This window comes from Podarcis raffonei, chromosome 1 (genome assembly GCF_027172205.1).
Source record: "Podarcis raffonei isolate rPodRaf1 chromosome 1, rPodRaf1.pri, whole genome shotgun sequence".
Taxonomy (NCBI): Eukaryota; Metazoa; Chordata; class Lepidosauria; order Squamata; family Lacertidae; genus Podarcis; species Podarcis raffonei.
Window position 1 is genome coordinate 10947665 of NC_070602.1, and position 16949 is coordinate 10964613.

Genomic DNA, 16949 nt, shown 5'->3' on the forward strand with positions numbered 1-16949 from the left:
GTACAAGCTGTCAATTATACTAAAGCTGAGAATGCACAAACAATAAGTACAGTGACCATTCACGAGGCAGTGCTGATGATAATGCAAATGTTCAGGCAATCGTAAGCCAATACCAGGATTTAAACCAGGCTGCTCCTACCCTTGAGGAATAGCCAGAGGTCATAACATACTGTGCTTTTGAATAAACCGACAGCATGCAGAAATTTATGGAAGGGGAATTATACTGTGGTTTCTCCTAAGAAGTTATTCTTCGTTTATTTATGTTATTCATTTGTTTCTTGGTTTTACAACTAAAAAACACCCCACAATTGATTGCTTTTAGAATAATAACAAGCTGAATATACTGTAAATTTTAAGAGGTGACATTTTTGGATGCGGTCTAACACATTTCTCTCTTCTTCTTCCCTTTCATATTTGAGGCAATGTCTGTTCCAATTTCTTAATCTGTATTTTACCGTATTTTTCGCACCATAGGACGCACTTTTTCCCTCCTAAAAAGCAAGGGAAAATGTGTGTGCGTCCTATGGAGCGAATGCAGGGGGGAGGCAGGCGGGAAAAGCCCCCAAGAGCCGCACACAAGCTCCGTGCGCTCTTGGGGGCTTTTCCCCAGGAGGGAGAAGGGACTGACTGGCCGCATCAGTCCCTTCTCCCACCTCCCAGAAAAGCCAGGAGTTGCACGGCTTCTGCGGGCTTTTGGGAGAGGCGAGGGAATCCACCCACCTCCCAGTAAAGCCAGGAAAGCCCTGCGCAGCATCTCCTGGCAAGGAGAGGCTGCACGGGGCTAAAGGGGAAGCCAAAACAGCGAGCGGGATCCATCCCGCCCCCTGCCTTGGCTTGCTCCATAGCTGCGCGCAACCCCTCCGGCAAGGAGAGGCTGCACGGGGCTATGGATTCTTTAGCCCTGCGCAGCGTCTCCTGGCAAGGAGAGGCTGCACGGGGCTAAAGGGGAACCCCTCCGGCTGCGCGCAACCCCTCCGGCAGGGAGAGGTTGTGCGCAGCCTGTATGCTGCTCTTTGGGGCTGGGGAAAGATTTTTTTTCTTGATTTCCCCCCCTAAAAACTGGGTGCGCCCTATGGTCCAGTGCGCCCTTTGGTGCGAAAAATACGGTACTTCCTTTTCTAATGAATTAAAAATTTAAAAATACAGGTGCACCTTCTGGTCTCTAGGATCAAGTTACTTTCTGAAAATTGTCAGCAAACTTAGTGATGGATGCAGACACACATCTGGTTGGCTACAATGAAAACAGGATGCTGGCCACAGGCCTGATTCAGCAGACTCTTCTTATGACACACTAACTGGCTTTTTAATCATGCTATTTATGACTGACAACGGCCTTGGGCTAGGCTATAAAGACTTGGATTTGGATTGGGCAGTGTTTAAAAGGGGGAAAACTCAATTTGTTTTTAAGACAATGGATGAATGTAGAGCCGGATAAGCATAAACGTGGCATACTGAACTACAACAATTTTTTTTTAAAAAAAAAGATAAGTATCCTGTCCATCTTAGATAATGTTTCCTTTTATCTGAGCTCCTGACAAATGTAAGGGTCTGCACTTCGGCAGGAAGAACCAGATGCACAAATATAGGATGGGGGAAACCGGGTTTACTAGCAGAACATGGGAAACGGATCTAGAAGTCTTGGTGGACCACAAGCTTCACATGAGTCAACAGTGTGATGCAGCAGCAGCAAAAAAAAGCTAAAGCTATTCTAGGCTGCATCAACAGAACTCTAAGGTCCAGATCAAGGGACGTAATAGTACCACTCTATTCTGCCTTGGTCAGACCACACCTGGATTACTGTGTCCAGTTCTGGGCACCAGAATTTAAGGAAGATGTTGACAAGCTGGAACATGTACAGAGGAGAGTGACCAAGATGATCAAAGGTCTGGAAACCAAGCCTTATGAGGAACTGGGCATGTTTAGCCTGCTAAATAATAGACTGAGAGGAGATAGGATCACCATCTTCAAATATCTGAAGGGTTGTCACATGCAGCAAGTTTGTTTTCTCCTGCTCCGGAGGGCAGGACCCGAACCAAAGGATTCAAGTTACAAGGTACATTATACGAAAAGCTAAGAGGCTTGGGGTTTTCGCCACAGGCACTGATAGTCGCACGTTATGAGAAAGCCAGAGCAACAATTCGCCAACGAATATGGGATGTAGAATTTCAGGGTCATGTGAGTGAGATGAATAAGCACCCAGCAATCAAAGACATTCAAAGATTGTCAAAGACAATCAAAGACATTCTTATCAAAGAATGACATTCTTATCAAAGAAAAGACATTCAATCAAACGTATCCATTCTGAAGGAAATCAGCCCTGAGTGCTCACTGGAAGGACAGATTGTGAAGCTGAGGCTCCAATACTTTGGCCACTTCATGAGAAGAGAAGACTCCCTAGAAAAGACCCTGATGTTGGGAAAGATGGAGGGCACAAGGAGAAGGGGACGACTGAAGATGAGATGGTTGGATAGTGTTCTCAAAGCTACCAGCATGAGTTTGACCAAACTGCGGGAGACAGTGGAAGACAGGCGTGCCTGGCGTGCTCTGGTCTGTGGGGTCACGAAGAGTCGGACACGACTAAACAACAACAATCAAAGACAATGGGAGTGGTTTTACCCCAGCAATATATCTGTCAAAACAACATATATCTAAATATAGACGGTTGTTCACCCTCGCTAGATTCAACATGCTGCCATCTGCCTTATCACAGGGCAGATATGTGGGTAAACCGTATGCAGAGCGAGTTTGCCCCTGAAGCTTGATAGAGGTGGAAACTGGCTCACATGTCTTGCTTCGATGCCGTTTTTATGAGGATACACATTCGGTCTTTATTACCCCTGTTATACAGAAAATTCCAAGTGGGTTTGAATCTCAATGCTTAAAATCCCTGTTAGAGGACAAGAATCCAGAGATCACACTAAGGGTGGCCAAATTTTGCACGGCTGCCATATAACCCGGGGAACAAGCTGTGCTATTACAAAGACTAAGACCTCAGAAAAGGGTCTTAGGACAGAGCCTAGGACTTGCCGATCAGAAGGTCTGCAGTTCGAATCCCCACGACGGGGTGAGCTCCCATTGCTCGGTCCCAGCTCCTGCCAGTCCGAAAGCACGTCAAAGTGCAAGTAGATAAATAGGTACCTCTCCAGCGGGAAGGTAAACGGCGTTTCCGTGCGCTGCTCTGGTTCGCCAGAAGCTGCTTAAGTCATGCTGGCCACATGACCCGGAAGCTGTACGCCGGCTCCCTCGGCCAATAAAGCGAGATGAGCGCCGCAACCCCAGAGTCGGCTGTGACTGGACCTAATGGTCAGGTGTCCCCTTTACCTTTACCCTTTAAGACCTCAGATGCGAACTCTAGATAATATTTTAGAGATTAAGACCTAAACCACATTTCTAATTGCTGCCATATTCGTACTGTTTATTGTTATAATTGATTGTTATCAATATTGTGTTTTATGCTCGTTTAATATGGTATGTAAAACTGGTCTGGGACCGTAATAAATTTCTATCTATCTATCAAGTTACAAGGAAGGAGACTGTGATTAAAGATCAGGAAGAACTTTCTGACTGTAAGAGCTATCTGGCAGTGGAACAGGCTCCCACAAGAGATGGTGGACTCTCCCTTCCTTGGAAGTTTTTTAGCAGAGGTTGGATGGCTGCCTGTCATGTATGATCTAGTTGAGATTGGACGTGATGACCCTTAGAGTCCCTTCCAACTCTACAATTCTGATTCTGCCATTTTATCTAGGGTTGGAGGCAGGTATAATATTTAAATCAGCTTCTTCGCTTCTCCCCTTTGCAATTCCCATGAACCACAACATTCCAGGTAGCCAAATGCTACAAAGTCTTATGTGTGTAAGGGAGATATTCTGGAAGTTCTGAGAGCCTCCCCTTCCCAGAAAACAAGTTTGTGATTGCATCCGTAATGCCCCAAAAGACATGCACTGCCTTACCTTGTCTGGTGGATGAATATCATCTTAAAATAGTTTGAGAAGGCAGCCAGGACAGCTCGGTGTGCTTTGAAGTAGACGTCTCCTATGGCCACAGTGCAGTCGCAGAGAAAGCCAAATTCCCGCTGCATGTTCAGCTGCTGCAGGAGGATCAGGCTGTGGCTGGCAGTCTCCATAGTGTTTCTGCAGGACAAAACAAGAGCTCTTATTGGTGTTGAGGCTTCAGGCTTGTGAGATCTTAACTCTTTTTTGTGTGTGTCTCTTTTTTTTACTAAAATCCCAAGAGCTACCAGCTGCAGTCAGGTGCAAAAGAACTGTATAGTTGGAAGGAACCACAAGTGTCAATTACGCCATCTCCCTGCAATGCAGGAATGTTTTGCCCTAGATGGACCTCGAACCCACAACCCTGAGATTAAGGGTCTCATGCTCCGCTGACTGAGCTATCCTAGGTCAGGCAGTTAAAATTAGAAGAAGAGTTTGGATTTGATATCCCGCCTTTCACTCCCTTTAAGGAGTCTCAAAGCGGCTAACATTCTCCTTTCCCTTCCTTCCCTACAACAAACACTCTGTGAGGTGAGTGGGGCTGAGAGACTTCAAAGAAGTGTGAGTAGCCCAAGGTCACCCAGCAGCTGCAGGTGGAGGAGCAGGGAAGCGAACCCGGTTCCCCAGATTACGAGACTACCGCTCTTAAACACTACACCACACTGGCTCTCTCAGTTAAAATTAATGAGCAAGGCGCCTCTGAGCACGTTCTGAGCCTAGGAATTCACTTCCAGTTCAAGAACTGAACTAAGATTGCAGTCCTTTAACACACTCTTGAGTTCCCCAAAACCCTCTTCATTTTACCCATCTACCGGTAGTTTAGGTGGAATAGTTGTTGCTATTGCAAGGCAACTGAGAATCAGAAGCCCTTGGAGGTTTACTGCAAAACAGACATCTGTCTGCAGATTTCCATCTACCTTCTGCCCACCCTGCCTGAGAAGGCATGTCCATTTCAGAGTAGCAGGAACTACAACTCCCATCAGTCCTGACCACTGAGCAAGCACAATCCGGAATACTTGATATTTCTGCCTGTGTGTTGTTGTTTTTAATGCTAATAAGATTCAAACCACCAAAACCACAAAACACACTCAAACTCAAAAGAACAATATCTAAAATACGAGGCTTCAAAATGCCCGCGACATTAAACCAGCCTTGGCCAAACTTGTGCCTTCCAGATGTTTTGGACTACAACTCCCATCAGGCCCAGGCTGGCCAAAGGCTGAATTAGGCAGTTTCAACTGAGTTGGCTTAACCCTTAAAAGTGCTCGTCCCCTCTTCTCCAGTGAAAGCAGAGGGATAACAGGCGCATCAGAAGAATTTAGGACAGCATCCTGTTCTCACAGTGGCCAAACAAAGAGCTGGACCAGAGGACAAGAGCCCACTCTCCACTCGTGTGGTTTCCTGCAACTTGTTTTCAGGGCTGCTGAAATGCCTTACCGAAGGTGCAATCTTAAAAAAAGAATCACCCGGCTGCAACCTGCTAGCAACGGGGCACAACCTCGCACTCTCAGCGGCGAAGCATCCGCTTTTCAGCGCAGAAGGGGTTCAAGCAGGCTGGGAAACGGCACCCCTCGCGCCCCTGGAGAGCCGCTGCCAGCCAGTGCAGTCAATACTGCGCTAGATGGCCCCGCGCAAGGCGGCGACCCGGCAGCCCCAAATACCTGCGCGCTTCTGGCTCGGGGTGCCGCTGGCCTGCGCGCCTCCGGCCCCACCGGAAAAAAAACCACTTGGTCGCCGCGCATGCCCATAGCAAGCCACGGAAATGCAAACGTGCCACGCGCGCACACAGAAAAGCAGCCAAGGCTGGCGGTGCAGCGGAGTCGGGTTGCTTGCTTGCAAATAGCTCGCCGGCTCCTGTTGCAGACGCGGCGCGCGGCTGCAAAAGGCGAGGTGCGCAAGGAAGCTATCCCACCCCGGGCATCTATTCCTGGGTTCCCCCCACCCCTTCGACCGACCGCCCCCCTCCTCCGTTGGAAGAGGGGCTGCTCCCCATTGCACAGCGCTCCCCGACGCCACCCCGCACCCACATCTCGGTCCCGTCGGCTCCTGGCCCCCTTACCCCACAAGGCAGCGGGCCTCTCGGCCCGTGGAAGCGGCGGCTGCGCAGCGGCGGCAGGGAACAAGGGCGCGCCGGATACGCACGCGCGAGCGCGGTCTCACGTTGCTTTTTTTTGCGCCTCGGGGCCGAGGAAGGGAGAGCAGAGGGAGGGGAAAGGGGAGGGGAGGGGAGGAGAGGAGAGAGAAGGGGACTGGGAAAGGGGGCTGTGGCGCAAGGAGGCAGCTGCAAAGCCTCTGGATTGCCTGTCTCCCTCGCGCGCGGGAGCGCACCTTGGAGTCATTTCGACAGGGGGGTTTCCGTTTTATTTAATGTATTTCCTGCCTCTCAGCGACGCTCTCGGGAAGGTTAGAAAGCCAGCCTGCTCCCATGGCAGTAAAAAAAAGACACAACAGGGCAATGCTGTTGTATCTCCGGGACAGCTCAGTCAATAGAGCACGGAGACGCTTGATGTCGGGGTTGTGGGGTTGGACTAGACGACCCTTCGGGTCCCTTCCAAAACTCTTCTATGGTTTCAGGCTCCAAGATCTGCAGCTGGTGGGATGAGAGGCCCCTGCATTTGGTCTCTGGTATGAATGCACATCGGGACACGGGTGGCGCTGTGGGTAAAATCTCAGCGCCTAGGACTTGCCGATCGTCAGGTCGGCGGTTCGAATCCACGCAGCGGGGTGAGCTCCCGTCGTTCGGTCCCAGCGCCTGCCAACCTAGCAGTTCGAAAGCACCCCCGGGTGCAAGTAGATAAATAGGGACCGCTTACTAGCGGGAAGGTAAACGGCGTTTCCGTGTGCGGCTCTGGCTCGCCAGATGCAGCTTGTCACGCTGGCCACGTGACCCGGAAGTGTCTTCGGACAGCGCTGGCCCCCGGCCTCTTAAGCGAGATGGGCGCGCAACCTCAGAGTCGGACACGACTGGCCCGTACGGGCAGGGGTACCTTTACCTTTACGAATGCACATCTGGGAACTGCACTGAGGTTCTGTGTACGGTGCACAGCCTGCCAGTCATATGAAGCACCTGGCAAGCTTTATTTTGAAACTGTTGGCCACAGTTTATGGGGCGCTTCTGTTGTTTTTCCAGTTTGTATCTTTAACCTGGAGAGCAAAAAATGCTCTGTTGTTATTGTTGTTTAGTCATGTCTGACTCTTCGTGACCCCATGGACCAGAGCACGCCATGCACTCCTGTCTTCCACTGCCTCCCGCAGTTTAGTCAAACTCATGCTGGTAGCTTCAAGAACACTGTCCAACCATCTCATCCTCTGTTGTCCCCTTCTCCTAGTGCCCTCCATCTTTCCCAACATCAGGGTCTTTTCCAGGGAGTCTTCTCTTCTCATGAGGTGGCCAAAGTATTGGAGCCTCAGCTTCACAATCTGTCCTTCCAGTGAGCACTCAGGGCTGATTTCCTTAAGAATGGATAGGTTTGATCTTCTTGCAGTCCATGGGACTCTCAAGAGTCTCCTCCAGCACCAGAATTCAAAAGCATCAATTCTTTGGCGATCAGCCTTCTTGATGGTCCAGCTCTCACTTCCATACATCACTACTGGGAAAACCATAGCTTTTACTATACGGACCTTTGTTGGCAAGGTGATGTCTCTGCTTTTTAGCTGTGATCCATGAAGGGGAGAAACGCTCTATTGGCTTCCAAGTGAGTGGAGAAAAGCCTAATGCAGGATAAACAAATAACAGCCTGCAGCGGGCAGAGAAAAGCCTCTGGCAATGCATAATTGTGGGAAAGGGGTAATAAGAAGCCATAATCCTTGGAATGAAAATATGTGGCTCTTGCTTGATGTGGCAGCGATTGTCCTTGTGTCCTCCTGGCAACCTCCTAGATTGGTTTGGGTTTTTAAAGAACTCCTCAACTCGGGCTTATATTATACCCTGAAACATGAACTGGGCCTTCAGCAGAGCATCTGCAAACCTTGGTGTCTCCAGATATTCAGGACAATTAAATAAACCACATTTCTTCATGCTCTTTATCTTTGGTTTGACCACACAGAAAAATGTCTTGCAAAGTCTTTTTTTATTTTTACATTGTAGCTTCACTGAGTTTACACTTAAATGACTTAGGAAGAGGTGAAGTTGCATAGGATGGAGCTGTTAAGAGTTTAGAAATCTAATTATTCTACGCTGAAGAGAAGGACCCTTTTCCCTGCTTACACTTCTGCTGCAAGTATCTTAAGTAAGGATGAGTTGTATAAGTTCATTTGCAAGAGAATGTGGTTGGTCCCAGCCAGCTTAGACAGACATGTGGCAATTTCACATGTTTAGGGAAATTCTGTAAGAAAGGGTGGAGAGGTCAAATTCTGATAAGGGGCATGTGAATGGAGGAATGGCAGAGTCCAGAGAAGGCTTTATTGCTTGCTTTTAACAACTAGAAACTAGGCCGAAATCCATCCAAAGGGGGGGGGCAGGAATGGGGCCGTGTTAAGCAACTAGTGCAGAGAAGGAAGGGTGGTTTGGTGGCGGGGTGGGAAAATTTTAAAACACACGCAAACCAAGCCACAAAGTGTCATGCACTTTTAGACTCCACCTGCATTGCAGGAAACATCTGGAGGGGAGGTGGGTTAAGGTATCCTTTTTTACTTGCTAAGTTCCGAAAGTGTTTGAGATGGTGTAGTACGCAGTCATGGTGCTTTGCATGTGGGCTTGCAGGGATGAAATGCTCCGTTATCAGGCTTTGCAGGGATCAAAAGAGCTAAAAATGTGACCTTGATGCTGCAGAGATCCAACTGGTATCCTCCAGTTAATTGGGCATGAGTTGTTGTTGTTATTATTATTATTATTATTATTATTATTATTATTATTATTAATTATTTGTATACCAGCCTATACCCGCAGGTTTCAGGGTGGTTCACAATATAAAATCACAAAATAAAAACATAAAGTACAGAATAAAAACAATCCAATAATCTCCCCTCGCACAACACATTTTAAAAGGGCACTGGATGTCAATCAGCCAAAGGCCTGGTTTAAAGAGAAACAGTTTTGCCTGGCACCTAAAGGTGTACAAGCAAGGCACCAGGTGAGCCTCTCTGGAGAGAGCATGCCACAAACGGGGAGCCACTGCAGAAAAGGTCCGTTCTTGTGTTGCCACCCCCTGTACCTCTTGTGGAGAAAGCCCATGAAGAATGGTATCAGAAGGTGATCTCAGGGTCCGGGTAGGTTCATATGGAGAGAGGCGGTCCTTATAGTAGACAAGAGTGTTGGATGAACACAGGAGCGACGCAGGTTGTAAAGGCTGTTCTCTGAGGTTAAGGGGCAGTGGGGAGGACCTCCATGAATAATATTAATTAATTAACATACTGCTTAATTTCCACTGTGGCTTTTATATAAGTATGAAACCAATTGCAAATATATACATACAGTGGTACCTCGCAAGACGAAATTAATTCGTTCCGCGAGTTTTTTCTTCTTGCGAGTTTTTTGTCTTGTGAAGCACGGTTTCCCATAGGAATGCATTGAAAATCAATCAATGCGTTCCTATGGAAACCGCCTTCAGACCAGGTCCGGGGACAGTCTGTCCCCCGACCTCTTCTGAAGGCTGAGGGGGGGGGGGACAAGGGCTTTTCTTCCCACTGCCAGCCTTCAGAAGGCTGTTCTGAAGGCTGGCGGTGGGAAGAAAAGCCCTTCTCCCCACCTCCCGCCCCGCAAGCTCCGGGGACAGGAGGGCTTTGCTGCCGACCGCCAGCATTTTAAAAGCCCCTGGGACAGCGGAGACTTCTCCGCTGTCCCGGGGCGATTTTAAAATGCTGGCGGGCGGCAGCGAAGCCTCCGCTGTCCCGGGGCGATTTTAAAACTCTTTGCTCCCCCCCGCCTGCCTTCAAAAGCCGTCCGGGATAGCGGAGAAACGCGCTGCGCTTCTCCGCTATCCCGGGAAGGCAGGCGGTCGGGAGCAAAGACTTTTGCCCCCGCCGGCCTTCAGAAGAGGTCCAGGACCTCTTCTGAAGGCCAGCGGTGGGCGAAAGTCTTTGCTCCCGACCACCAGCATTTTAAAAGAGGTCCCCGGAGATTTCCCTATGGGCTTTCTTCTTGCGAAGCAAGCCCATAGGGAAATTCGTCTGGCGAAGCACCTCGAAAAACGGAAAACTCTTTCTTCTTGCGAGTTTTCCGTCTTGCGAGGCATTCGTCTTGCGAGGTACCACTGTAAGCACACTGAGCTTCTTGGGAGGGTGAGATAAAAATATATAACAAAACACTTTGCTTGGGTGGCCCCCCCATTTCCTGTTCCTCCACACCTTGGAAATTGCTGAGGGTGTTGGCGGACAACTTTCTGTTTTGTCTGCTCGTTGCAGCAACTGTCATGCACTGAGATAGATGATGCAGCTTTACTACATGCATAGAAGAGACTCAGAAGCAGGCATAGAATCGTAGAATTGGAAGGGACCCTGAGGATCATTGTAAGTCCAACCCCCCACAATGCTGGAATCTGCAGCTGTCCCATACGGGGATCAAACCTGCAACCTCGGCATCCTCTGCACCAGGCTCTAACCAGCAGAGCTATCGTACACACAAGGCTGTGGTCTGCAGCCAGCAACATCTGTTCGGTCAACCCATAAAAAGGCTGGAGCTGCTGTTTTGATAGATTATAACAGTGGTAGGCAATCTAAGGCCCAGGGGCCGGATCCGGCCCAATCGCCTTCTCAATCCGGCCCGGGAATCAGTGTGTTTTTACATGAGTAGCATGTGTCCTTTTATTTAAAATGCATCTCTGGGTTATTTGTGGGGCATAGGAATTCGTTCATTATTTTTTTTACAAAACATAGTCCGGCCCACCACATGGTCTGAGGAACGGTGGACTGCCCCACGGCTGAAAAAGGTTGCTGACCCCTGGAGTATAACAAGAGGAAGCTCAGAAGTTGGATGTGCAAAAGGGAACTGCAAGAAAAAAAGATTAAAATGTTATCACGCGGAGTGCTGCTGGTCAGGGTTTCAGACAGACAGTTCCATTTCCCCTCCACATGTCCCTTTCCACAACCGTCAGCCAGCATTCCAAGATGAGCGCTCAGGTTTTGGTGGTCTTGGTTCCCCCCCACAAAAATATTTCATGTACTTCTGGAAACCTTGGGTTCCCCCACCACACACATCTGCTGACACCTCCCCTTGCGGGTGGTGCTATTTTGGCTCCAAAGGGCTGCACATTTGGAGCATGACTTCGCTATTTGAATACGTCATGCACAAAAATATCCATCTGAAAGCAGCATTGCTCTTCCTGGAAGGTCTGCAGGCATCGTCTTTCTCCCCTTGCATATTTTTACGCCATTTTTTTTTATTAGTACATTTCCACATACCCCCCCTTTCTTCTGTTGTGGAACCCAAGGGAGCAGACACACACTCAGGGGTCCTGGGTACAAAACCCTGGCATCTCCAGGGAGGGCTGGGAATGTTCCCTCGCCCGAAATCCTGGAGTGGTGCTACCAATCACTTGGGCCACTGGTCTGACTTGGGATAAGGCAGCTTCCTATATTCCTAAGGCACAGAGAATAAGTCAGCATCAGGGCTCTCTCTTGTGACGCAGTAAGAATGGAGATCTGATATGAGACCTGTGTTGCTGGAGTTGGTCTTGGGGAGGGCGAGCAGAAGATATATTATTTTCGATGAGATTGCGAACTGGAAGGGGCAGCCCTCCTGGAAAAAGACTAATTTATGATGCAACAGGTCGGGAAAGCAAAAGAGCGAGCTTTTAGACTGTATTTCATTGGAACAATATGGCGATTGCTCGCTCGAGCTGAAAGGATTGTTGGATGAGAGTGATTTACGAGAGAGCAGCACAAAGCCCACACAGAAACACAAATAAGACTGTTTTTTTCAACCCACTTGCGGAGCAACTCGGAGGTGAATGAAAAGGAAAATGAGTAATGACAAGGATTGAGAAGAGGAGACTGGAAACATCATTCTTAATATGAAAGCAGAACAAATATTCGAGGATTGGACTCCTGCCAATCAAGAAGCATGGGTACCCCCCACAAAAATTTATAATTTGGAAAACAATTGGATTATATGATATGTATTGTTATAATTTGGACTAATTGGTTTGATGTGTTTAATTTGGTAATATGAAACTTAATAAAAATTATTTTTTTAAAAAAGAGAATAAGTCAGCATCAAGAGTTCGCCATCTGTCGCTTCCACAATCTCTTACAATCCCCATAATAATATTATTTATGCATTTTCAAATTAAATTTATATACCACTCTTCATCCAAAGAGCACCAGGTGTATGTGTGTTATGGTATACTGTTATACCGTCCGCCCAACTCCCATCCTCCCCGGTCAGGATGGCCAGGAATCAAGGATGATAGGAGATGCAGTCCAGAAGCATCTCATTACACTAGACATCCTGTCTGAGGCAGAAAAGCCAGGCAAAGGCAACCAAGAGATTACTTGTCAGGCTCTAAGCAGGCGTTGGTGGGAGGGAGAAGTGGCTGGAGCGAGTGGCACTGCCTCTAAAATCCAAACATGCCAAAATGGGCCAAAGTAAGTTGGTAATTCTTGTTACCGACACCCCACCCACGAAAAGCTCCCCAGTCAATGCAACCCCAGCTAGGGGCAGCGGTAAACCTACATTTTTGGGGGGCATTGAAGCTTGAGCGCTTATGTGGACGCCTTTGCAAGCAGCAACAAGGTACAGGTAACCACTGTTATCTTCTTTAAGGGGTCTTTCCACAACAGATAACCACTTTCAAAAAAATAATTAACTACTATGTCTCAGATTTTGATTAAAATTGCTGTACTAGATTATCTCACCCGTCAAGGGGAATGATGCAATTTAAAAATCCCTATGCCTTATTGTTTTCGAGTTATGGGTAGGGGATAAAAATTAAGGAGCTGCATCATAGAATGATGAAATTGAGTCTACTAGAGCACCCCCCCTTTTTTTTAAAAAAGCAATGTGGACTAAAAATGGCTTCTGGGCCCCTCCAGGATTAGGGGCCCTCAAGTTTAAGGTGCATCACTCCTGCACTGCAGGGGGTTGGATTAAATGACCTTTGGGGTCCCTTCCATCTCTACAATTCTACTAGCAGATCCACCCTGGCTGGGGGGCGGGGTGCCTTTGAAGGCCTGTCCCCCACCCTTTGCCCAGCCTGACATTGACACGCTGGTCTGGGGCACTTCGACGGAGGACCCCCACCCCACCAAAGCCGGGGAATGAATGGGGCCGTGCAGGATAACGCGGAGAAGGAAGATGCGGCGGGGGGGGGGGCGACCGCTGCGCCCTGGCCGCCGCCGCCGCCGCCAGCAGGGCCCGGCGCCGCTCGCTGGTTGCCAGCCGGGGGGAGGGGTCCGGCGGCTCCGTGCGGTCGCGGCGGAGCCGGAGCTGCTTCTGCTGCACCAGAGCAGGGGCGGCAGCAAGGGAAGCAGCAGCAGCAGCAGCAGGCGCGGCCGGGGGCGGAAGTCCTTTGTTGCTGCAGCCGGAGGAGGCGGCCGCGGCGCCGGGAGAGCAGCTGGCCGCCCCTCGAGCCCCTGCCTCGTCCTTCCGGATCCCACCCCCCGCACGTCTGCATCGGCCTCGGGTAAGTGGGGCGCGGGGCGCAACCACGGCGCCAAGACGCTCGCTTCCCCGGGTAGAGCTTGGGCAGGCCGCGGGAGGAGAGAGCCTCCCTGGGTGGCGCAGCGCCGGAGCGCGCGGAGAGAGGCGCGCTGCGGCCGGGCCGAGGCCTCGGGCCTGGGGGAAGCCGAGCGCAGCGCGATCGCGGAAGGGGAGCGCCCGATCGCAGGCGGAGAAGCGTGCGCCCCTGTGTGCGCCCGCGGTTGGAGAGGCTGGTTCCGGCATCGTCTCTCTCTCCCTGCGCGCGCTCCGGAGAGGGAAAGGCGGCGCTAGCTGGCGCGCCCGGCCTTGGCTGCATCGGGGTTTCCCGGCCGAGGCCTCTGGAGCTGCTTCCCCGCCCTGCCCCGCTGGAGCCATGTGGCTTGCGCCCTGCGCCGCCATCGGCGCTCTCTTTGGGGGAGAGCGAGTGGCGAAGCGGCAGGGCGCCCCTGGCGGCGCAGCTCCTTCTGCTGCGCGGACAGCCGGGAAAACTTGAGTCCGGGGATCGGGAGCGGCGTGGGAGATCGAGGCGGTGCCGTGGATCCGGGAGATCCAACTGCTCTCTTAAAGCCGAGGTCACGCGGGCATTTCGCCCGGCGCTGGAATGAGCTGTCTAACTTTTCATTCCAAGTGGGCCGCAGAAGTACTTGGACACGAACCCCAGACCCGGTGGTGGGTGACGAAGCTAAAATTTGACACCTTCCCCCAGCCCTCGTGCTGTCTTCCCAAAGAAGGAGGCATGGGGCTCTGGCAGGACCCTAGAGCCCTCCTACCTTCTTCCCCAAGCTGGGAAAATGCAAACTAGGCTTTGGGAAGATGGGCACCTCATTCCCAATGCCCAGATCCTGGCTTACCTGGTTTTGGGAAGGCAGTGCAAGGGCTGGGGCAAGGCGTCAGATGTTGCCAAAGGCCACCAAAACATTGAGGACTACAGGACCCCCCTGATCTAGACTCTTTCCTGCTTTGGTGAATGTGCGATGCCTGCGGTTCACAAGTCACAGTTTCCCCCCTGCTCTTGGAATCATTGAATTATAGAGTGGATTGGAAGGGATCCTGAGGATCATCTAGGCCAACCCCCTGCAAAGCAGGAATATACAGCTGTCCCATGTGGGGATCGAAGCTGCAACCTTGGCATTATCAGCACCAAGCTCTAACCAACCAAGCTATCCAGGCTCTGAATATGGCCTACCTTAAAAACTATGGCCCTTTAGGATACTCTGCTGTGAGTAGTCCTTGAACTGCTTGCTTCTCACTTTGCTCCAAACTGCACTGAGATTTGTGGTTGTAAATTTATAGGGTTTTTTTTGCTCTACTCCACTCTCTGTTTCTTCCAAATTTGCTTCACTCTCCGGTGAAACTGTCAAGCCGAGGGGGTGCTGAGGCTTATCAGTTGTCAAAGATAACTTAGGTTTGGTTTTTAAATGTTCCTATGGCAGCGGTGCAAGGTGGGAAGTTCAGAATCGTCTCCACCCCCATTGTTCTGTCCAGACACTGAGGTCCAGCGCCGAGGGCCTTCTGGCACTTCCCTCGCTGCGAGAAGCCAAGTTACAGGGAACCAGGCAGAGGGCCTTCTCGGTAGTGGCGCCCTCCCTGTGGAATGCCTTCCCACCAGATGTCAAAGAGAAAAATAACTACCAGACTTTTAGAAGACATCTGAAGGCACCCCTGTTGAGGGAAGCTTTTAATGTTTACTATTTTAATATTCTGTTGAAAGCCATCCAGAGTGGCTGGGGAAACCCAGCCAGATGGACAGGGTATAAATAATAAATTATTATTATGTATTAAACCTGTTCTCATGTGTCGCCAACCTCTGAAAAAGGGGGCACTCTGGAAAGGACACCCCTTCTTCCAGGCGTGCTCTTAGACCAAAGCCTCATACTTTAGTGGTGGAACACATGCTATGTATGCAGAAGGTCTCCGGTTCAATCCAGTACTCAAAATTTGCCAGGCACATTTTGCACCTGGCTATTGGCCACCTGCGACCAACTGAAGATGCCCGGGTGCCAGGATGGCACCTGACGTCTTCAACATCTGGGGTTGCATCCCTGGGGATCCTTGGATCCCAATTTGCACACACTAATACCCATCCTGTGGAAGTCTATCTGCTAAATTTTATCTGCACAATCAGAAAGAATTTCAGGAACCAAAAAGTCATATTGAAAAATACGACTTTCGAGCTGTCTGCCCCAAAAATGGCAACTAGGCATTCCGTTTGGTGACTGTAACCCTGGTTTAAGGAGCACCTAGATTATATATTTGAGTTCCTAACAAGGGATCAATTCTTCCCTAGCGTCACCGGTTAAAAACAGCACTTGGCTATTTGGATGGATAGTCAAATGTGCCATAAGGTCATTTCCTGTGCCCATCCATGTCTTTTTCACAGACCCCTTGTTCAGAATAGTATTGCGCTGGCTTGGTCGCCTGTGGTGAGCAGGAGTTTTCTGCAGGTGACCAGACAAGGAAGCTTTTTCATGGTCTTATTCTCAACAATGTAGGACCAGAATCTGACATTGAGAGAAATCTTAGGGTCATAGGAAGCTTCCTTCTACAGAGCCAGACCATTGGTCCATGTAGCTTAGTATTGTCTACACTTAGTGGCAGCAACTGTCGGGGGTTTGAAGCAGGAGTGCTGCCCTGCTCTGTCTGAAGATGCCTGGGATTGACCCAGGACACTTTTGCATGCTAAAAGTGTACCACCGAACCAATAATCCAGACTCCATGCATCTATGGTTAAAGTAATTATCTGGAACCGCCATCGGACGTGACGCTAACAAGAAAACTGCACCCCCTGCATTGTGGTAGATTTTCCCATGCATTATTTCCTGTCTCCTCCCTATTGGAAGAACTGATCCTTGGAATCTAAGGAAGCCTTGCACAGTTGGGCCAGACCCATAGCAAGACCAGCTGAGATGGCGCAAAATAAAGAGCCAGCTTTTGAGTTGTCCAGGGCTCTTGGTCAGGCTTAATGTTGGAACACAGCCATGGGGTTGGGGGAGAGAAAAGATGCCTTGATTCTTAAGCTGCAAAAACCTGCATTTGGTCAGATTCCACTGTGCTTCATCTCAAGTGCAGCGCAGCAGGAGAGATCGGTCTTGCAGTGCAATTCTTGCATGTCTGCTCAGTGGTTCTTGCACCCATGCCTAATAGGATTGCAGGCAGTGCAGACATGCACCAGCTTGCTCTGATAATTGGATTAGCTCTCCTGGGTGCTGCATAGGTTTCAGGCTGCACTTAGCAACATGGGGACAAAGACAAGCCGGGGTAGAATGTCAGGCAGGCTAGGACCCGGGAGACCGGGGTTCAAATCCACACTCAGACATGAAGCTCACGGGGCGACTTTGGCGCAGGCACTGTCTCTCAGCCTAACCTACCTCGCAGGGTTGTTG

The 16949-nt window shown here is 49.9% G+C and overlaps 2 protein-coding genes across 8 annotated transcripts in view; one reads left to right on the top strand and one right to left on the bottom strand.

The window, feature by feature from the left end:
• Nucleotides 1-6343, bottom strand: part of ZBTB25 (zinc finger and BTB domain containing 25) — a 96889-nt gene extending 90546 nt beyond the window's left edge. For 3 of the 7 annotated variants that reach the window (XR_008332520.1, XM_053406879.1, XM_053406585.1), the window contains exons 1-2: nt 5427-5644; nt 3951-4130 (exon numbers count right to left, since the gene is read on the bottom strand). Coding sequence is in view for 6 of the 7 variants with exons in the window: in XM_053406879.1 (XP_053262854.1) it covers nt 3951-4123 (173 nt within the window). In the remaining variant the exon portion in view is untranslated. The other 4 variants (XM_053406973.1, XM_053407058.1, XM_053406793.1 and 1 more) reach the window with 4 other exon arrangements.
• Nucleotides 6344-12502: 6159 nt separating this feature from the next.
• PPP1R36 (protein phosphatase 1 regulatory subunit 36) overlaps nt 12503-16949 on the top strand; it is a 75569-nt gene continuing 71122 nt past the window's right edge. The window contains exons 1-2 of the mRNA XM_053366272.1: nt 12503-12512; nt 13218-13549. Of these exons, the coding sequence (XP_053222247.1) occupies nt 12503-12512; nt 13218-13549 (342 nt within the window). The remainder of the gene's footprint in view (nt 12513-13217; nt 13550-16949) is intronic.